General features: G+C 46.5%; 1 protein-coding gene across 2 annotated transcripts in view; it reads right to left on the reverse strand.

The window, feature by feature from the left end:
• The window catches only part of rmnd5b (required for meiotic nuclear division 5 homolog B), a 55,542-nt gene extending 32,727 nt beyond the window's left edge, over positions 1-22,815 (reverse strand). For both annotated transcript variants that reach the window (XR_011593005.1, XM_070878348.1), the window contains exons 1-3: positions 21,900-22,815; positions 15,108-15,253; positions 9,223-9,360 (exon numbers count right to left, since the gene is read on the reverse strand). Coding sequence is in view for 1 of the 2 variants with exons in the window: in XM_070878348.1 (XP_070734449.1) it covers positions 9,223-9,360; positions 15,108-15,253; positions 21,900-22,038 (423 nt within the window). In the remaining variant the exon portion in view is untranslated. The remainder of the gene's footprint in view (positions 1-9,222; positions 9,361-15,107; positions 15,254-21,899) is intronic.
• Positions 22,816-23,123: the final 308 nt, after the last annotated feature.

Consider the following 23,123-nt stretch of genomic DNA (forward strand, 5'->3'; position numbering starts at 1 on the left):
CAGTATTCCAAGTGCGACCTGACTAAGGTTTTGTACAAGGACAAAACAGTATGCCTCATCTTATACTCAATTGTCCTATGGACACACCCCAACACCCTATTTGCTCTAGCTATCGCTTCATGCCATTGCTCATGTATCTTTAAGGATGTATGGACTAGAATGCCCAACCTCTTTCTATCTCCATCTTCTTTAATACTTTTGCCCCCAAGTCAGTTACCTTCCCTGAGAAAGTTTCTTATATACCTGAATTTTCTCCTCGGTTTGGAGGTTCTGTAAAGTGTGCATGTGTATGTGTATATATTATTATAATATATCACACATTTTAATAAAGAGGTTAACTGTAAACACAAGTCCTCCGCATATAAATCAGTGTAGTTGTAGGCCATGAGATAGCCATACAACGGTTCTCCAATGGCCTAATGGGTAAAGACACTGCCCAGTGTAACACTGAGCCATACAGACACAAAGACCCCAGGTTTGATTGCCTGTCTGTGCTCATTTAAAAAATCATTCATGGGAGGTGGGTGTCGCTGACAAGGTCAATATTTATTGCCCATCCCTAATTGCCCTCAAGGTGGTGGTGTGAGGAACCTTCTTGAACCGCTGCATTCAGTGTGGTGAGGGTACTCCCATAGTGCTGGTAGGTAGGGAGTTCCAGGATTTTGACCCAGTGACGATGAAGGAACAGCGATATATTTCTAAGTCAGGATGGTGTGTGACTTGGAGGTGATGGTGTTCCCAGGCACCTGCTGCTCTTGACCTTCTAGGTGGTAGAGGTCGCAGGTTTGGGAGGTGCTATCGAAGAAGCCTTGGCAAGTTTCTGCAGTGTATCTTGTAGATGGCACACCCTGCAGCCACGGTGCTCCGGTGGTGGAAGGAGTGGATGTTTAAGGTGATGGATGGGGTACCAATCAAGTGGATTGTTTTGTTCTGGATGATGTCAAGCTTCGAGTGTTGTTGGAGCTGCACTCATCCAGGCAAGTGGAGAGTATTCCATCACACTCCTGACTTGTACCTTGTCGGATGGTGGAAAGGCTTTGGGGAGTCAGGAGGTGAGACACTCACAGCAGAATACCCAGCCTCTGACAGTATTTATGTGGCTGGTCCAGTTAGGTTTCTGGTCAATGGTGACCTCCAGGATGTTGATGGTGGGGGATTCGACAATGGCAATGCTGTTGAATGTCAAGGAGAATTGATTAAACTCTCCCTTGTTGGAGAAGGTCACTGCCTGGCACTTGTGTGGTGCAAATTTTACTTGCCATTTATCAACCCAAGCCTGAAGGTGATCCAGGTCTTGCTGCATGCAGGCACGGACTGCTTCCTTATCTGAGGAGTTGCGGATGGAACGGAACACTGTGCAACTATCAGTGAACATCTCCACTTCTGACCTTATAATTGAGGGAAGGTCATTGATGAAGCAGCTGAAGGTGGTTGGGCCTAGAACTCCTGCAGAGATAACCTGGGGCTCAGATGATTGGCCCTCAATAACCACAATCATCTTCCTTTTTGCTTGGTATGACTCGAACCAGTGGTGAGTTTTTCCGCCCCCCCCGATTCCCATTGATTTCAATTTTACTAGGGCTTCTTGATGCCACACTTGGTCGAATCCTGCCTTGATGTCGAGGGCAGTCATTCCCAGCTCACCTCTGGAATTCAGCCGAATGGTCCTGGTAGAACCCAACCTCTGCATCGGTGAGTAAATTATTGGTAAGTGCTGCTTGATAGCATGGTCGACAACACCTTACATCACTTTGCTGATCATTGACAGTAGACTGATGGGCAACATTCCCTCTAATTTTGTTTGGCCCTGTTATGGCCCTGGCTTCTGTGATGGTGACACTTCTGGCTGAAGATGGTTGCAAACACTTCAGCCTTGCCATTTACACTCATGTGCTGGGATCCACCAACATTGAGGATGGGAATGTTCGTTAGTTGTTTAATTGTCCACCACCATTCACGACTGGATGTGGCAGGACTGCAAAGCTTTGGTGTGATTCGCTGATTGTGGGATCGCATATCTCCTCTATAGCATGCTGCTTCCACTATTTAGCATGCACGTTGTATGTGTTGCAGCTTCCCCAGGTTGGCACCTCATTTTTAGGTACGCCTGTTGATGCTCCTGGCATGCTTTTCTCCACTTCTCATTGAACCAGGGTTGGTCCCTGTTACATATGTAAACTTGTATTTACTCTGTACAGCCACCAGAGAGCTCATCCCCTGGAGTCCCAAGGGATCCCATAATCGCTTAGGAGCACAGGTATTTAAGGAGGCCTCACAGGTTGGAGAGGCATCTGGAGACCTGCAATAAAAGACTAAGGTCACACTTTACTTTGAGCTCACAATGTTCAGTCTGATACTTTCTCCATACATAACAACTGGCAACGAGATACAGATAGTGAACCCAAAAATGCAGAGAACAGTGGGCATCCTGGAGAAATTCTCGGAGGGGGATGATTGGGAAACTTTTGTGGAGCGACTCGACCAATACTTCGTGGCCAACGAGCTAGATGGGGGAAGAGAACGTTGCCAAACGAAGGGCGATCCTCCTCACCGTCTGTCGGGCACCAACGTATGGCCTCATGAACAATCTGCTCATTCCAGCGAAACCCATGGAGAAATCGTACGACGATTTGTGCACACTGGTCCGAGAGCATTTGAACCCGAAGGAAAGCATTCTAATGGCGAGGTACCGGTTCTACATATACAAAAGGTCTGAAGGCCAGGAAGTGACGAGTTATGTCGCCGAGCTAAGACGCCTTGCAGGACATTGCGAATTTGAAGGACATTTTCGTACTTGGCATTGGCCACAAAACCATACTTCGCAAACTTTTGACTGTAGAGACCCCAACGTTGAGTAAAGCCATAGCAATAGCCCAGGCGTTCATTGCCACCAGTGACAATACGAAGCAAATCTCTCAGCACACAAGTGCTGCTACAAGTACTGTGAACAAAGTGATGTTGTTTTCGAATCGTAACATACAGAACAGGTCACACCTACCTGCAGCTGCACGTCCGCAGATGTCTCAGAGTCCATCATCAAGGGTGATGAATGCAAGGCCATTAACACCTTGTTGGCGCTGCGGGGGGTGATCATCGTTTCCATTCATGCCGATTCAAAGGGTACGTTTGCAAGGACTGTGGAACAATGGGACACCTCCACTGAGTGTGCAGGTTGGCTGCTAATCCTGCAAACCACCATGTTGCAGAGGACAGATCCAGAGGATCACAACGAACCAGAGCCTCAGAGCGAGAAGGCAGAGGTACATGGGGTGCACACATTCACCACGAATTGTTCCCCATAATGCTGAAGGTAGAACTAAATGGACTCCTGGTTTCAATGGAGCTGGACACGGACACGAGCCAGTCCATCATGGGCAAAAAGACTTTCGAAAGGTTGTGGTACAAGAAGACCTCAAGGACAGTCTTAACTCCAGTTTGCACGAAACTAAGAACTTACAAAAAAGAACTGATTTCTGTAATCGGCAGTGCTCCCGTAAACGTCTCCTACGATGGAGCGGTGCACAAGCTACCACTCTGGGTGGTACTGGGCGATGGTCCCATGCTGCTTGGCAGGAGCTGGCTGGGAAACATATGCTGGAACTGGGACGATGTCCGAGCGCTATCGCCCACTGATGACACTTCGTGTGCCCAAATCCTAAACAAATTTCCTTCGCTGTTCGAACCAGGCATCAGGAAATTCGAAGGAGCAAAAGTGCAGATCCACCTAATTCCGGAGGCGCGACCCATCCATCACAAGACGAGAGCAGTACCATACATGAGAGAAAGGGTAGAGATCGAGCTAGACCGGCTGCAAAGAGAGGGCATCATATCACCGATTGATTTCAATGAGTGGGCCAGTCTGACCATTCCTGCCCTCAAGGGAGATGGCACCATCAGAATCTGTGGCGTTTACAAAGTAACTATCAATCGTTTCTCCCTGTCGGACCAATACCCACTACCAAAGGCCGACGACCTCTTTGCAACGGTGGCAGGATGCAAGACGTTCACGAAGCTGGATTTGACTTCAGCCTACATGACGCAGGAACTGGAGGAATCATCGAAGGCCCTCACCTGCATCAATACGCACAAAGGTCTTTTTGTTTATAACAGATTCCCGTTTGGAATCTGATCAGCGGCGACGATATTCCAGAGAAACATGGAAAGCTTACTGAAGTTGGTCCCCCACACTGTGGTCTTCCAGGACGACATCTTGGTCACAGGTCGGAACACAGTCGAGCACCTGCAGAACCTGGAGGAGGTTCGTAGTTGACTCAACCGCGTGGGGCTCAGGTTAAAACGCTCAAAGTGCGTTTTCCTGCTGCCTGAAGCGGCATTCTTGGGAAGGAGGATTGCGGCAGACTGCATCAGGCCCACCAACGCGAAGACGGAGGCAATCGAGAACGCACCGAGGCCACAGAACATGACGGAGCTGTGGTCGTTTCTGGGACTCCTGAACTACTTTGGTAACTTCTTACCGGGTCTCAGCACACTGTTAGAACCACTGCATGTCTTACTACGTAAAGAGGATGAATGGGTTTAGGGCAAAAGCCAAGAAAATGCCTTTGTAAAAGCGAGAAAATTGTTATGCTCAAACAAATTGCTTGTGTTGTATGATCCATGTAAGCGTTTGGTACTAGCATGTGATGCGTCATCATATGGCGTCGGGTGTGTATTGCAACAAGCTAATGATTTTGAGAAACTGCAACCAGTTGCTTATGCAGCCAGGTGTCTGTCCAAGGCTGAGAGAGCCTATAGCATGATTGAGAAAGAAGCGTTAGTGTGTATATATGGGGTAAAGAAAATGCATCAATACCTGTTTAGGCTAAAATTCGAATTGGAAACTGACCATAAGCCACTTTATCCCTTTACTCTCGGAAAACAGGGATATAATACCAACGCATCGGCCCGCATCCAGAGATGAGCGCTCACGTTGTCTGCATACAACTACATCATCCACCACAGGCCAGGCACAGAAAACACCGATGCTCTCAGTAGGCTGCCATTGCCCACCACAAGGGTGGAAATGGCGCAGCCCGCAGATCTAGCCGTGGTTATGGAAGCATTTGAGAGTGAGCAATCACCTGTCACTGCCCAGCAGATCAAAACCTGGACAAGCCAGGACCACTTATTATCTCTAGTCAAAAGCTGTGTGCTTCACAGGAGCTGGTCCAGTGTCCCAGTGGAAATGCAGGAAGAGATAAAGCCGTTCCAGCGGCACAAAGATGAAATGTCGATACAAGCAGACTGCCTTCTGTGGGGCAATCGAGTAGTGGTCCCCAAGAAGGGCAGAGACACCTTCATCAATGACCTCCACAGTACCCACCCAGGCATCGTAATGATGAAAGCAATAGCCAGATCCCACATGTGGTGGCCCGGTATCGATGTGGATTTATCGAGTCCTGTGTTCACAGATGTAATACAGGCTCACAGGTAAGCAATGTACTCAGGGAGGCACCGCTAAGTTTATGGTCTTGGCCCTCCAAACCGTGGTCTAGGGTACACGTCGACTATGCAGGCCCGTTCTTGGGTAAAATGTTCCTCGTGGTTGTAGACACGTATTCCAAGTGGATTGAATGTGAGATAATGTCGGCTAGCACATCCACTGCCACTACTGAAAGCCTGCGTGCCATGTTGGCCACTCACGGCCTACCCGATGTCCTGGTGAGCGACAGTGGGCCATGTTTTACCAGTGCTGAGTTCAAAGAATTCATGACCCGTAACGGGATCAAACATGTCACAGCTGCCCCGTTTAAACCAGCGTCCAATGGTCAGGCAGAGAGAGCAGTGCAAAACATTAAGCAAGGCTTGAAGAGGGTAACTGAAGGCTCACTGCAGACTTGCCTATCCCGAGTCCTGCTTAGCTACCGCACGAGATCACACTCACTCACTGGGATCCCTCCTGCTGAACTGCTCATGAAAAGAGCACTTAAGACAAAGCTCTCGTTAGTTCACCCTGATACATGAATAGGTAGAGAGCAGGCAGCTTCAACGAATTACAAATCATGATAGCGCAAATGTGTCACACGAGATTGAAATTAATGAACCTGTATTTGTATTGAATTATGGACAAGGTCCCAAGTGGCTTCCCAGCACTGTCGTAGTCAAAGAGGGGAGCAGGGTGTTTCGGGTCAAACATTCAAATGGACTCATTCACCGGAAACACTTAGACCAAATCAAACTCGGATTCATGGACTATCCTGAGCAACCCATCTTGGACCCTACCTTTTTTGATCCCCCAACACACACACCAGTGGCAACCGACACCACGGTTGACCACGAAGCAGAACCCATCATCCACAGCAGCCCAGCAGGGCCTAACACACCAGGCGGCCCAGCAAGGCCAGCTGCACAGCAGCCCAGCGAGGGCCCAACAAATGATTCAACAATACCAGCTTTCACACCGAGACGCTCAACCAGGGCAAGAAAGGCCCCAGATCGACTCACATTGTAAATAGTTACACTATTGACTTTGGGGAGGGGAGGGGGGGGTGTTGTTATATATGTAAACTTGTATTTACTCTGTACAGCCACCAGAGGGCTCATCCCCTGGAGTCCCAGGGGATCCCATAATCCCTTGGGAGCACAGGTATTTAAGGTTGGAGAGGCACTCTGGAGACCTGCAATAAAAGACTACGGTCACACTTTACTTTGAGCTCACTGTGTTCAGTCTGACTCTTTCTCCATACATAACAGTCCCCTGGCTTGATGGTAAAGGTAGAATGAGGGATATGCCAGGCCATGAGGTTACAGATTTTGGTGGAATATAATTCTGCTACTGCTGATGGCCTATAGTGCTCATCTCAGCCAAGACAGTAATTGGGGTGATACAACTGCCCTTAAATGAGTTGCCGGTGTTACCCGCAGTCAGAGCAAATAGTATCACGGAATGACCTTCTGGTCAGGGTAGTGGAAGCAACAACTCAAATTCAAGAGGCAGTTGGATGCTTGGATGGGGGGGATTCTCTGGAAGGGTGAGCTAGGTAAGTCATCGGTACGTATCTTTGTGAATTAATGTCTTCAGGAGAGGGAGAAAAGGGAAATAAAAGGAGAAATTGCAACACCATAAGTCGTTTTGTTTCTCAGTCAATTGGGCCCAATTATGGATGTGCCATCCATATCCAGTAACCCTGGGAGCTATCACTTAAGTAACAACATCAGGGGCCTGAGAGAGAATCAACATGAAAAAAACTTCTTTTTTTTTTTAAAGAAAAGAACTTAAGAATTAAAATATCTTTTGATTGGTTTCCATTGTTCTTTGAAAGGGGTTTTCTTTAAATCTTACTTGGCGGATTCTCATGCCGAAGCACAAACAAGTGGCACCACAGAGCGAGTTCACTGCAGTCAATCTCCACAATAGGAAAATGGGACAGCAGCACCAAATGGAGGAAGAACCTACTGGTTATTGTACTGTAAAACTAAATGTTGAGCAAAGCAATTTACTGGCCCCGAGTTAAAGGATTACCTAACCCAGCAGTTGTGGGCCTGACAAATAGATGGGAGAACTTTATAAAATCACTGGTTCGGCCTCAGTTGGAATAGTGTGTCCAATTATGGGCACCACACTTTAGGAAGGATGTCAAGGCCTTGGAGAGGGTACAGAGGAGATTACCTAGAATGATACCTGCGATGACAGAATTCAGTTATGTGGAGAGAGTAGAAAAGCTGGAATGGTTCTCCTTAGAGCAGAAAAGGTTAAGGGGAGATTTGATAGAGGTATTCAAGACTTTGTTTTTTTTGATAGAGTAGATAAACTGTTTCCATTGGCAGGCGAGTCGGTAACCAAGGGACATACACTTAAGATAATTGGTAAATGAACCAGAGAGGGGATGAGAAGATTTTTAAAACATTTTTAACATAAGTTGTTTCTGGAATGCACTGTCTGAAAGAGTGGGGGAAGCAGATTCAATAGTAACTTTCAAAAGAGAATTGGATTAATACTTGAAAGGGAAAAATTTGCAGAGCTCTGGGGAAAGAGCAGGGGGAGTGGGACGAATTGATACCTCTTTCAAAAGAGCTGGCACAGGCGCGATGGGCCGAATGGCCTCCTGTACTGTATGATTCTATAACTGGGTAATGGCCCAATATATTGGAAACTTGTCGCCTTGACGACTGTTCTACTGGTACGCCCAGTCATTAGGGATCCGCGTACTTAGAAGTCATGACAGAGTCACTGTTACCACACAAGCATCCTCTGAAGACCCACCATCAGACCCACTCCCACCACTGCTAGTGGAAACATCCCGATTCCTGGGTCTTTATTTTGGACAGTTTAGGAATAAAAATCACTCATTTCAAAATGGCACATTTCCCAATCACAACATTATACATCGAATACCTTGGAACACTTAGGAAGCAGCTTTTGGATTCAGATTATAATTTTCCCAGGAGCAATACTTACCTACTACAATAGAGGAAATGGTTAGTTGATATTTCCAGCTAACTTTAAAAAAAAAAAAATTCATTCTTGGGATATGGGTGTCACTGGCAAGGCCAGCATTTATTGCCCATCCCTAATTGCCCTTGAGAAGCAAGGGGCCGCCTTCTTGAACCGCAACAGTCCATCTGGTGAAGGTATTCCCACAGTGCTGTAGGGAGGGAGTTCCAGGATTTTCACCCAGTGATGATGAAGGAATGGCGATATGTTTCCAAGTTGACTTGGAGGGGAACTTGAAGGTGGTGACGTTGCCATGCACCTGCTGCCCTTGTCCTTCTAGGTGGTAGGAGTTGCGGCTTTGGGAGGTGCAGCCGAAGAAGCCATTGACAAGCTGGTGCAGTACACCCTGTGGATAGCACACATTGCAGCTATGGTGCATCGGTGGGAGAGGGTGGATGTGCTGCCGATCTAGTGGACTGCTTTGTCCTAGATGGTGTTAAGCTTACCACACTCCTGACTTGTGACTTGTAGATGGTGGAGAGACTTTAGGGAGTCAGGAGGTAAGCCACAGAATAGCGCCATAAACATACCCACCTGAACTGCCATTTGGTTTACCATCTAATTCAAAAAGGTGACATCTCCAGCAATGTATCTTCAGAACTGCTGTGAAGTTTCAGCCTAGATTATGTGCTCCTGGATTAGGCCTTGAACCCACAACTTTCTGACTCAAAAGCTCCTAGCCTCATTCAGTCCTGCGCCAGGCACAACATTCCTGACTATTCTTTACCCAGCCCCACATACACACACACACACACACACACACAGGCAGAGCCCATTTCTGGTCTTACCTGACACAGCTCTTCAGCGACATTCAGCAATCCTTGTCTGTACAAGTGCTCCACTACAGCCTCACTCAGGAATTGCTGCTTTTCATGTGAATCCCAGACACCTTCCACCCCGACTCCACTCACATCCGTGTCAAAATTCTGCACAAAGGCATAACACAATAAAAAAAGAGTCAGGCACAGAACAACTCAGAGAGACAACTTGGAGTTCATTGATAAAACTGCAGACTCTTCTCAGTATTGCACCCAAAGCCGCCGGTCCTGTGTATATAAAGTGAACACTGACATAGAGGAGCAGACACTGGAGCCTGCAATGTATTATATTGGCACAGACTACAGGACAGCCCAAAAGATGTGCTTAGCACCTTATCTGCAGCCCAGGCAGTACATAACCTACCTTCTCGAGGAACAGGCTCGAGGGGCTAAATGGCCTACCCCTATTCCTATGTTCTGTAAAGTGACTAATTCATTTGAATTTTTGCTGTATCTGAACTCATTTTTTGCCATTTCCCCCCCCTGCTTTTTTCCCCTCTCCATTTTAATAGTCTGCTGCACATCCTGGAAGCACAATGGCAGCCTTCCTGTTTCCAGTACAGCACCAATAAAAAGAGTCAAGAACAACCTGGTGAAGACTTGCCATCTGATTCTCCTTCGATCGGTATATGGAGGCCAGCCATATGGAGGGCCTCTGTTCAGTCCATTTTTATGGAGACTACTCAGCTGAGTGGGCGTGGGGAAAAAACTTAACCACATGCATTTCCAATCGGTGGTACCATGTGTTACTGCTCCAACATGCTGCACCACACCACATAGTCCCTAGTTGTATCTTAAAATATATTATTTAGTCTATATTGAACAGCTCCTGTTGTCACATAAAGCAAAACTATAGACTCTGGTTCAGTTCCTATGGATTGGAGGGTAGCTAATGTAACCCCACTTTTAAAAAAAAAAAAGAGGGAGAGAGAAAACAGGGAATTATAGACCGGTTAGCCTGACACGGTAGTGGGGAAAATGTTGGAATCAATTATTAAAGATGTAATAGCAGCGCATTTGGAAAGCAGTGACAGGATCGATCCAAGTCAGCATGGATTTATGAAAGGGAAATCATGTTTGACAAATCTTCTCGATGTTTTGAGGATGTAACTAATAGAGTGTATAAGGGAGAACCAGTGAATGTGGTGCATTTGGACTTTCAAAAGGCTTTTGACAAGGTCCCATACAAGAGATTAGTGTGCAAAATTAAGGCACATGGTATTAGGGGTAATGTATTGACGTGGATAAAGAACTGGTTGGCAGACAGAAAGTAAAGAGTGGAAATAAACGGGCCCTTTTCAGAATGGCAGGCAGTGACTAGTGGGGTGCCGCAGGGTTCAGTACTGGGGCCCCAGCTAGTTACAATATACATTGATGATTTAGTCGAAGGAATTGAATGTAATATCTCCAAGTTTGCAGATGACACTAAGCTGGGTGGCAGTGCAAGTTGCAAGGAGGATGCTAGGAGACTGCAGGGGGGCTTGGACAGGTTAGGTGAATGGGCAAATGCATGGCAGATGCAGTATAATGTGGATATGTGAGAGATTATCCACTTTGGTTGCAAAAACAGGAAGGCAGATTATTATCTGAATGGTGACAGATTAGTAAAAGGGGAGGTGCAACGAGACCTGGGTGTCATGGTACATCAGTCACTGAAGGTAGGCATGCAGGTACAGCAGGCAGTAAAGAAGGCAAATGGCATGCTGGCCTTCATAGCGAGGGGATTTGAGTAGAGGAGCAGGGAGGTCTTACTGCAGTTATACAGGACCTTGGTGAGACCATACCTTGAGTATTGTATGCAGTTTATTCTCCTAATCTGAGGAAGGACATTCTTGCTATTGAGGGAGTGCAGCGAAGGTTCACCAGACTGATTCCTGGAATGGCAGGACTGACATATGAAGAAAGACTTGATCGACTAGGCTTATATTCACTGGAATTTAGATGAATGAGAGGGGATCTCATAGAAACGTAAAATTCTGACGGGATTGGACAGGTTAGATGCAGGAAGAATGTTCCCGATGTTGGGGAAGTCCAGAACCAGGGGTCACAGTCCAAGGATAAAGGGTAAGCCATTTAGGACCGAGATGAGGAGAAACTTCTTCACTCAGAGAATTGTGAACCTGTGGAATTCTCTACCACAGAAAGTTGTTGAGGCCAGTTCATTAGATATATTCAAAAGGGAGTTAGATGTGGCCCTTACAGCTAAAGGAATCAAGGGGTATGGAGGGAAAGCAGGAATGGGGTACTTGGAAGTTGTATGATCAGCCATGATCATATTGAATGGTGGTGTAGGCTCAATGGGCCGAATGGCCTACTCTTGCACTTACTTTCTATGTTTCTATATTAGAACTAATAATACAAGAATGACCAACAAAAATTAGCAATCAGGAACTCCAATATTAATATTAAACAGATGCCCATTAGTATGCTGGTGACAACACTGAAATCATTCACTGGTTGACTTTATTTTGAGGAAGTGATGGACTTTGGGAAAAAAAACAAGATGTGATGTAACTAAAAATGTTTTAAAAAGCATTTGACAGAGTTTTCTATGAAAGGCTATTCGCTAAGCTCAAAGCAATGGGCATGTAGTGTGAATCTGAAGGGCATAAAACAGCAGGTACATGCTTAGAGAGCTTATGTCAGGGGAGGAGAAATGCTAAGTGAGATGCCACAAGGACCAGTATTGGGAATATTCCCATTTCTAATTGACACCAATTTTTCACAAACTCAAAGCAGATATATTGCCTTTCATGTCCTCAAGACAGCAACAACATGCATTTATATAGCACCTTAATGTAGTATAATGTCCCACGGTGCTTCACAGCAGGCCAGGGCCATCAGAGGGAGCAGCGTGCGGTGGCATACCACTGCAGGGGGGCAACGGCTGCGAAGTCAGGTCGCTGATTGCAGTGTGGGCAGGCACAGCAGGAGGGGCGAAGGAGCAGCAAGAGTTTGTAGAAGGAAGTGACCGGGGCCCAGGAGAGGCGAGGGCCCGGGGCAGCATGAGCCAGCCCATACTGTGTGCGTGCTAGGTCTGTGCAGCAGAGCTGGTCTCCAGTCGTCTTGGGTAATCATTGCCATGGACCAAGACCTAGCTCTGTCAAGCCCGTGTGGTGGCTGGTGTGCAACGGCCACCACACGTTAAAAAAAATCCAAGCACATGCATCTTCCACCCTTCAAGATATAGTTCGGGATCTGGAATATTAGGTCCTTCATTGAAGCACCTGTGAACTCATTCCTTTTTGGCGTGGAAGCAAGTCATCCTCGCTTCGAGGGAGCCTATGATGATGATCAAACACAATTTGACACTGAGCTCCATAAGAAGCTATTAGGGCAGATGACCAAAAGCTTGGTCAAAGAGGTAGAGGCTGAAATTCAGCTGTCCAATAAGGCCCGTTACTGCCAGTTTGCGGCGGCCATGTGGCGGAATCGAGTCGCCGCCGATTTCTGGTCAAATGGCCGTCGCAAACTAAATTCAGCTTGGGGGTTTTTTCTGGCTGTCCCTACTTCCGCCTCGCCGCTGCCGACCGGCCGTGCGTGCGTGCGTCATCAGTGTGCACACCACAGGGATCCCCCACCTCCTGCGAAATTTAGCGAGCAAAATCTTCTTGCCGCCAAGCAGTGCCCCCGACAGCTTTTTCTGTCGGTGCACCTTGCATGCTCTCTCTCTGCCCTGGCTGTGCTGCGGCCATTAAAGCCGAGGGCCCAATGCCGCGGCCACCATTTTATTTTTTTTGCTAGCCGACTTCCACGTCGGCCGGATTATTGTGCCCCCAGGTTCGGCTGGGCTGCCAACAGGCAGCCTGGCACCCCCTCTTGCGAGGCGGAGGCGAGATACGTGGCGACGGAGACGCGCAATGAGGTCACCACCGCTCCGCTGCTGAGTGACAGCGGCGGAGAATCTGTCCCGTCTCCACTTCCGCTCCTCACCAGCACTTACTGCCGCGTTTCCACCCCCTTTAATGACCGACTTCCTGGCCGATTCTAAATAAAAGACGGAGATGAATTTTGCGAGTGGACCTCTTCCGAAATGGCGGTAAAAACTCTTTTAAAAAAAAAAAAAAAAGTTAGGAGCGCCAGCTTTCCGGTGAGATTAAATTTCGGCACCAAAGATTTTAAAGAGTCTCTTAAATGAGGGGAGAGAGGTAGAAAGGCGGAGAGGTGTAGAGAGGGAATTCCAGAGCTTAGGTCCTAGGCAGCTGAAGGCACGGCCACCAATGGTGGAGCGATTAAAATCAGAGATGCACAAGAGGCCAGAAATGAGAGGAGCGCAGAGATTTTAGAGGGTTGTCGGGTTGGAGGAGCTTACAGAGATAGGGAGGGACAAGGCCATGGAGGAATTGGATAACAAGGATGAGGATTCCACAGGGGTGATGGGTGATTGGAACTTAGTGTGAGTTAGCATACAGACAGCAGGGGTTTGGACGAGTTCATGTTGATGGAGGGCAGAAGGTGGGAGGCCAGCCAGGAGAGAACAGGAATAGTTAAGTCTAGAGGTAACAAAGACATGGATGAGGGTTTCAGCAGATGAGCTGAGGCAAGGGTGGAGACGGGCAATGTTACAGAGGTGGAAGTAGGCATCCTAAGTGATGGAAGTGCACTTCTTTGAATCATCATCATCATAGGCGGTCCGTCGGACGAGGATGACTTGCTTCCACATGAGTTCACAGATGTTTCAATGAAGGACCCGATATTCCAGACCTGAACTCCAGTTGAAAAGGTGGAAGATGCCTGTGCCTGGATTTTTTTAACGTGTGTTGACCGTTGCACATCAGCCACCACACGGGTTTGCCAGAGCTAGGCCTTTATCCAGTGGCAAGGGTTAACCAGGATGACTGGAGACCTGCTCTGCTGCACGGACCTAGAGCGCACACATATCGCAGTGTAGGCTGGCCTGTGCTGCCCCTGGGTCCTCAACTCTTTTGGCCCCCGTACCCTCATTTGCCGCACCTCCGCCACGATCTCTCGCCGCTTTTCCGCCACAAAACACTCGCTGTACCTTCGCCACGATCGCCCACTGCACCAAACATTAGTTGAACCTCCACCACAATCACCTACCGAATCTCAGCCACGATCCCTTCCTGATCTTCTGCTTTACCAGGGCCCCGCCGATCTCCTGCCCACGCTCCAAACAGCGACCTGGGTCCTGATGAATAGGACTTTTCTAAATCCACCCAATCAGGCCTTGGTTTGTTGTCTTATCCAAAAGACTACCTCCACAATGCAGCACTCTCTCACCACGGCACTGCTGTCAATCTAGATAATGTGCTCAAGTCCTGGAGGGAGACATGAACACATAACCTTCCGATTCAAAGATAGGGGCACTACCTGAGACAACTTGACTGAGCAAGCACTAGGGAAATACAAAATATGCAGGTGGGCAGATGAAATTTAATACTGAAAATGTAAACACTGCACAAAGGAAGAAACATTGTGTGACACCCATAACAACAACTTGCATTTATATAGCACCTTTTAAAGCAGTAAAATGTACCAAAGTGCTTCACAGGAGCATTATAAGACAAAATTTGACACTGAGCCACATAAGGAGCTATTAGGACAGGTGACCCAATGGTTGGTCAAAGAGGTAGCTTTTAAGAAATGTCTTAAAAGAGGAGAGGTAGAGAGGCAGAGAGGTTGGGGGGGAAATTCCAGAGCTTAGGGTCTAGGCAGCTGAAGGCACAACCGCCAATGGTGGAGTGATGAAAATGGGGAATGCGCAAGAGACTAGAATTGGAGGAGCGCAAAGATATGGGAGGGTTCTGGGGCTGGAGGATGTTAATGATTGATGTTGAAATGGCCAATGGTAAAATTACAAGAGAGATCTAAAAGTTTTATTACTTTGTACACACCCTGTCGATAGCTTTCCCCACTTTGGAGACACTGCCATGGATATCTTTGTGATCCAATGCCAGCTTCTGAACGGTGTCCTTTATCTTCTTACAGCACTGTGACATGACTAGTGACAGCGTTGCCGATAACTGGGCATCAAGACGACCTTCAAAGCAAAAACACAACAGAAGCTAATGACCATACATGCCAAAATTCACTAGCCTAGTACAAATGTATTTTTATTCAGTACTCACTAGTATCGACCTGGCTTTGACATAGTGAATCCTGCCAAAACACCAGCAGATCTCCAATGGGATAACTCGCAGGTACTCGGGAGCATGGTTGTGAATTTAGCTGCAAAGATTGTTTAGTGCGACTTACACCTTTTAAAGGTCACTGTTTAACTATCCCCTATCTAAACAGTGAAATCCAGGCATTGTAAATATTTGTAAACTCGAGTTTAAATAAAGGGCAGTTGGGTTTGCTTGTTAATTTTTGACTGCAGGTCAGGGAAACCCAGCATGACATGATTTGACTTTTTAAAGATTCTTTTGCATCTGCCAAAAGTATGACATTTTGAAGTATAACAGATGTCCTCCTGATAATTTGGACAATAAGCTGTTGTTATAATGACAGGAGTGTTATACCGTGTAACACATCGTCTATTATTCTGGACCTGTGTTTAAAGTGGGCTGTCCTTTTGAGGCCATAATGTCTATTTGCTGTTACGTACACAGCCTAAAGTCGGGGTCAATTGCCTTTTGGCAAGCGAAGCCTGAAGATTGCTGAATGCTTGTAACTTCCCAGCCAGGAAAAATGTAACCAATGACTGCCTCTCTGCTTTTACTTCGTTTTGACACTTGGATATATGATGTATGAAGTTTAATAGATGCTCTTGAACATTTACATTTATAGATAGGTAGATGATATATACTGAATGTTGATTTCTCCATTCCCCCCCCCCCCCCCCCACCCCCCCTCACCACCAAGATGCTTTAGAGATTGCCGGAGATTATAAGAACATAAGAAATAGGAACAGGAGTAGGCCATACAGCCCCTCGAGCCTGCTCCGCCATTCAATAAGATCATGGCTGATCTGATCATGGACTCAGCTCCACTTCCCCGCCTGCTCCCCATAACCCCTTATCATTTAAGAAATTGTCTATTTCTGTCTTAAATTTATTCAATGTCTCAGCTTCCACAGCTCTCGGAGGCAGCGAATTCCACAGATTTACAACCCTCAGAGAAGAAATTTCTCCTCATTTCAGTTTTAAATGCATTGAAATATTCTGGATACCAATCTTCCATGGCACTGAAAGCAGCAACAATATTGAAATATTGAGTAATACTCGACCGACCAAGGAACTGTATATCATGCCATGATATTAGGCCGAGAAAAGATTAGATTCAGCAAAGACTATGTTTCCTCCTTGATTCAAGATGGTACAGAATTCTGATAGAAATAGTGGCCATCGATCAATGAGACACACCCAAGTCAAACTGCAGAAGCCTGAGCAGACTAGTTTATCTCTACCCTCTACACCCCTAACAGAACACCTCATTAACATGCAACAATCCATCAAAGGGGTTTCACCTAAGTAAGCGATATGAGGAGTAATGTGAGGTTGCCCTGAAACTGGATCTTTTGACTTTTGACCTTTATATCGGTCACACAATATGTACTTTTAACACAACACATGGATTCAAACTTCCCACAGCTAATATTGGAAATTGTGATTCGCTGGACCAGCTCGACATCATCCAATAAGGCACTCGTGGCCCTCCACTATATGCTCTCCTATGTTCAGTGCGGTACCGTATCTTGGAAAAACGATAAATAACACCCTGTGAAAGCGAATGCTCCCAGTTTCATTTACAACAACAACTTGTATTTATATAGTGCCTTTAACGTAGTGAAACGTCCCAAGGCACTTCACAGGAGTCTTATGAGATAAAATATTTGACACCGAGCGACTCAAGTAGAAATTAGCGCAGGTGACCAAAAGCTTGGTCAAAGCGGTATGTTTTAAGGAGCGTCTTGAAGGAGGAAAGGGAGGTGGAGAGGCGGAGAGGTTTAGGCAGGGAGTTCCAGAGCTTGGGGCCTCGGCAACAGAAGACACAGCCACCAATGGTTGAATGATTATAATCAGGGATGCTCAAGAGGGCAGAATTAGAGGTGCGCAGACATCTTGGGAGGGTTGTGGGGCTGGAGGAGATTACAGAGATAGGGAGGGGCGAGGCCATGTCGGGATTTGAAAATAAGCATGAGAATTTCAAAATCCAATTGCTTATCCAGAAGACAATGTAGGTCAGCGAGCACCGGGGTGATGGGCGAGTGGGACTTGGTGCAAGTTAGGACATGGGCAGCCGAGTTTTGGATCACCTCTTGTTTACGTAGGGTAGAATGTGGGAGGCCAGTCAGGAGTACATTGGAATAGTCAAATCTAGAGGTAACAAAGACATGGATGAGGGCTTCAGCAGCGGATGAGCTGAGGCAAGGCCGGAGACGGGCGATGTTACGGAGGTGGTAATAGGCGATCTTAGTTATGCTGTGAATATGTGGTCGAAAGCTCATTTCAGGGTCAAATATGGCACCAAGGTTGCGAACCGTCTGGTTCAGCTTCAGACAGAAGTTGGGGAGAGGGATCAAGTCAGTGTTTGGGAATGGAGTTTGTGGTGGCGACCGAAAACAATGACTTTGGTCTTCCCAATATTTAATTGGAGAAAGTTCCTGCTCATCCAGAACTGGATGTCAGACAAGCAATCTGACGATTTAGAGATTGTGGAGGGGTCGAGAGAAGTGGTAGTGAGGTAGAGCTGGGTGTCATCAGTGTATATGTGAAAACGGACACTGTGTTTTCGGATGATGTCACCAAGGGGCAAAATATAGATGAGAAATAGGAAGGGGCCAAAGATAGATCCTTGGGGGACACCAGAGGCAACGATGTGGAGGAAGGAAGAGAAGCCGTTACAGGTAATTCTCTGGCTACAATTAGATAGATAAGAATGGAACCAGGCTAGTGCAATCCCACCCAGCTGGATGACGGTGGAGAAGCGTTGGAGAAGGATGGAGTAGTCAACTGGGTCAAAGGCTGCAGACAAGTCAAGAAGGACGCGGAGGGATAGTTTGCCTTTGTCACTGTCACAAAGGATGTCATTTGTGACTTTGATGAGAACCATTTCGGTACTGTGGCAGGCGCAGAAATCAGATTGAAAGGATTCAAATATGGAATTGCGGGAAAAATAGGCACGGATTTGGGAGGCGACAACACGTTCAAGGACCTGAGAAGAAAGGGAGGTTGTAGATGGGGCAGTAGTTTACAAGGAGAGAGAGATCGAGGATTGTTTTTTTTTGAGGAGGGGGTGATGACGGCAGATTTGATGGAGAGGGGGACAGTATCTAAGGAGAGAAAACTGTTAACAATGTCAGCTAACATGGGAGCCAGAAAAGGAAATTGGGTGGGCAGCAGTTTGGTAGGAATAGGGTCAAGGGAGTAGGAAGTGGGTCTCATGGACCCATGAGCTCAAAAAGGTCATGAGGGGAGATTACAACGGTGATTAAGCCAAACAGAGGACAAGCCAACCGTGATCTTCGTCTATTTCAATTATTAATGTTTACATAGAAACATAGAAAACTAGAAAACATAGAAAATAGGTGCAGGAGTAGGCCATTCGGCCCTTCGAGCCTGCATCACCATTCAATGAGTTCATGGCTGAACATGCAACTTCAGTACCCCATTCCTGCTTTCTCGCCATACCCCTTGATCCCCCTAGTAGTAAGGACTACACCTAACTCCTTTTTGAATATATTTAGTGAATTGGCCTCAACAAATTTCTGTCGTAGAGAATTCCACAGGTTCACCACTCTCTGGGTGAAGATGTTTCTCCTCATCTCGGTCCTAAATGGCTTACCCCTTATCCTTAGACTGTGACCCCTGGTTCTGGACATCCCCAACATTGGGAACAATCTTCCTGCATCTAACCTGTCTAAACCCGTCAAAATTTTAAACGTTTCTATGAGATCCCCTCTCATTCTTCTGAACTCCAGTGAATACAAGCCCAGTTGATCCAGTCTTTCTTGATAGGTCAGTCCCGCCATCCCGGGAATCAGTCTGGTGAACCTTCGCTGCGCTCTCTCAATAGCAAGAATGTCCTTCCTCAACTTAGGAGACTAAAACTGTACACAATACTCCAGGTGTGGCCTCACCAAGGCCCTGTACAACTGTAGTAACACCACCCTGCCCTTGTACTCAAATCCCCTCGCTATGAAGGCCAACATGCCATTAGCTTTCTTAACTGCCGACTGTACCTGCATGCCAACCTTCAATGATTGATGTATCATGACACCCAGGTCTCGTTGCAACTCCCCTTTTTCTAATCTGTCACCATTCAGATCATAGTCTCTCTCTCTGTTTTTACCACCAAAGTGGATAACCTCACATTTATCCACATTATACTTCATCTGCCATGCATTTGCCAACTCACCTAACCTATCCAAGTCACTCTGCAGCCTCATAGCATCCTCCTCGCAGCTCACACTGCCACCCAACTTAGTGTCATCCGCAAATTTGGAGATACTACATTTAATCCCCTCATCTAAATCATTAATGTACAATGTAAACAGCTGGGGCCCCAGCACAGAACCTTGCGGTACCCCACTGGTCATTGCCTGCTATTCTGAAAAGTACCCATTCACTCCTACTCTTTGCTTCCTGTCTGCCAACCAGTTCTCAATCCACGTCAGCACACTACCCCCAATCCCATGTGCTTTAACTTTGCACATTAATCTCTTGTGTGGGACAGTCTGATTTTATTGTCAGCAGAACACTACGGGACCTCGGTGATACAACACATGTGCCATATATTATTAGCCCATTTCATTTTAAAATGAATTGCATTATTTCTCAGTAAAAATCACGTTCTCAACATATTGAATCACTGTGCTGCAAGATACCCTCTTTCCTCTTGTGCAATGTGCACAGACACCAAACAAGTGGGAACAATGTTCTTAATGTGCTCAAAAGGCAGAGAAAACATGAACGCCAACTCACTGCATTAATTAAACTTGAGTGCATCAGTATTATAATTGTAATGCTCTTGTGGGATTCGCGGTACCTATAAACTAATGAAGATTAAGTCTCATCGGTGATGAGACCACCATCTGCAGTGTCGCCAGAACTGGTTATGAGTTATTTCTAAAGCACTTCCCAAAACAATCTAAATGTTTTTTTTGTTTTGGCAAGGGGGTGGAAATAATTTAAAAAAAATCTAAATTACATGAAATTTGAAACCAGAGACAAAGAACATAAGGGTTGATTGCTTATATTCATATGTTAGGATCAGGAGTGTGGGATGCACACTGGATCCTGTCTGACTGCACCTTGTAGTTCAGAGCACATTGTGTCCAATATGTGTCCACAATTTCTCCACTAGGAATGAGGGGATATCCTCACCATTTTTGCCAGTTTTCCATGATTTTGCAGTCACCATTAATATGATTTTTTTTAAAAGAAAGAGAAACAAAAAAACACAGGATCTCAACCAGGGCAGCAGATCTCCTGCTTCTGATCAGTATCCAGCGGCATCTGGACAATGAGTGATGCGTGAGGACAGGATCATGCTTGGTTTTGATGCCCTCATTAGTTGAATATCTTAAAGACATTCAATGTCTGGCCTCAACATGGAGAATTGTTACATAGGAGGGAAAGTGACTGCAAGTGCCCACAGAACAATACCACAGCTAGACAGCACCGTTGGCATGTTGGCCTTCATAGCGAGAGGATTTGAGTATAGGAGCAGGCAGGTCTTACTGCAGTTGTACAGGGCCTTGGCGAGGCCACACCTTGAACATTGTGTACAGTTTTGGTCTCCTAATCTGAGGAAGGACATTCTTGCTATTGAGGGAGTGCAGCAAAGATTCACCAGATTGATTCCTGGGATGGCAGGACTTACATATGAAGAAAGACTGGATCGACTAGGCTTATATTCACTGGAATTTAGATGAATGAGAGGGGATCTCATAGAAACATATAACATTCTGATGGGATTGGACAGGTTAGATGCAGGAAGAATGTTACCGATGTTGGGGAAGTCCAGAACCAGGGGTCACAGTCTAAAGATAAGGGGTAAGCCATTTAGGACCGAGATGAGGAGAAACTTCTTCACAGAGAATTATGAACCTGTGGAATTCTCTACCACTGAAAATTGTTGAGGCCAGTTCGTTGGATATATTCAAAAGGGAGTTAGATGTGGCCTAAGGGATATGGAAAGCAGGAATGGGGTACTGAAGTTGCATGATCAGCCATGATCATATTGAATGGTGGTACAGGCTCGAAGGGCCAAATGGCCTACTCCTGCACCTATTGTCTATGTTTCTATGTGAGAGGAGGGGAAGGAAAAGTACAACATGCTGTATTGTTTAGCCCATTTTCATAGAACAGTGTTCCACATATGAGCAAATTTTAAGGAAGAAAAACACAAAATACAGTATCAGATATTACAAGGTAACAACTCAGCAACACCAAATAATTCCATCTATTAAAAAGCTAACCATAACAAGCACTGGAATATCTTGAATGTCACTATAAATTCCTCCCATTTTTTTTCCTCTCCATAGGGTGCTGACTCTTGCTGGGACATGGTTCTAGGTGGTCTTGGTGTCATTCTACACACGAGCCTAAGCAGTGAGCAGTTGTCAAACTATTTGACTGTAGGACTCTTAAGAGCAGAATTTTCTTGGAACAATCAATTAGTAGTTACAGAAGTAGACTCAGAGTTGCCCATGTACACAAATACCATACCAGGGTCCTCACCTGCATTGGATAGTTCCTGTCGGAGGCCGCTGACATAGTGTAGCAGTTCCTCCAAGCTGCGGTCGCAGTGCTGCCCATACATCAAGAACTTATGCAGCACCTTCTCCAGCTCCCGCTCCACGCACACACACTGGTCCATGGGGCAGAGACACAGAGGAACAGACACACACAGACAGGGCTGGGTTAACTTAGAGTCAGCCAGCAGGACCTGCACAGATGAACCCACACTAAGTACAGAAACACACTCTCAAACACAAATACAGGCTCGGGACAAGGGGCCCTGTAGATAAACTAACACTGACAGAAACAAACAAAGCAATACCCCCTCAATATTAGACACAAGGTGACAGAATGGAAAAGCAGAACTGAAGACAAAAAGACAGATCCTGATACAGACACAGTAAGAGTCAGTATTAAAGGGACAGACCTTGGCTTGGACACAGTGGGAACTCAATATTAAAAGTTTAACACCATGGCACAGTCATCGACCCTGGCACTCCAGAAACACAGGATGCCTGACAGAAAGTGGCAGAGCTGAGCCAGTGAAGAGCCACTGAGTGGGACTCCCGAGTTACACGCAGACAGCCCCGGTCTGAAATACAGCAACACACAACAGAAACATCGTGGCAGTCCCCGAGACAGTCACATACAGAGGCACAACAGCAAGGTGCAAGCCCCATACAATGACAGCACAACACACATAGTTGGACACACAGCAGCAGCTCCCCACTAACAACTGTCACTGCTGCAAACTGCTACAAGACTGCGGCGCACACCACTGCCGCTGCAGGGTGACAATGAGGCAGGGTTCCGCTCAACATCCCCCTCGCTCAGCTCTCCAGCGCTCTCCTGCAACCGCTCAGTGAGGGCCGAGCAGATTTTCATTGATGCAGGTTGCAAACGCGTTACCCCTTCGTTCCTGCCGCTTGTGACGACTGTGGACGTCAGCTCACCCCCCTCCTTGTAAAGTTAATGTAACAGTCCATCAGGAAGTAACTGGGCGAGCGGGGCCAATGGGATGTACCACTCAGCAGGAGGGCAGAGCAATAGCGAGAACTCATCCTCACAGCTTCTTATTGTTTATAGCTGTGGTTCAGATCTCTATATTCTAGGAAAATACATTGAGAATCGTGCATTCCACTTTATTTTGTCTGTCCCTTTAAAAATCCGTGAATTGGTGCGTAATTGTAGGTGACTGTTCTCCCTATTTGTCAGTCGTGGAAC

Source organism: Pristiophorus japonicus, chromosome 4 (assembly GCF_044704955.1).
Source record: "Pristiophorus japonicus isolate sPriJap1 chromosome 4, sPriJap1.hap1, whole genome shotgun sequence".
NCBI lineage: Eukaryota > Metazoa > Chordata > Chondrichthyes > Pristiophoridae > Pristiophorus > Pristiophorus japonicus.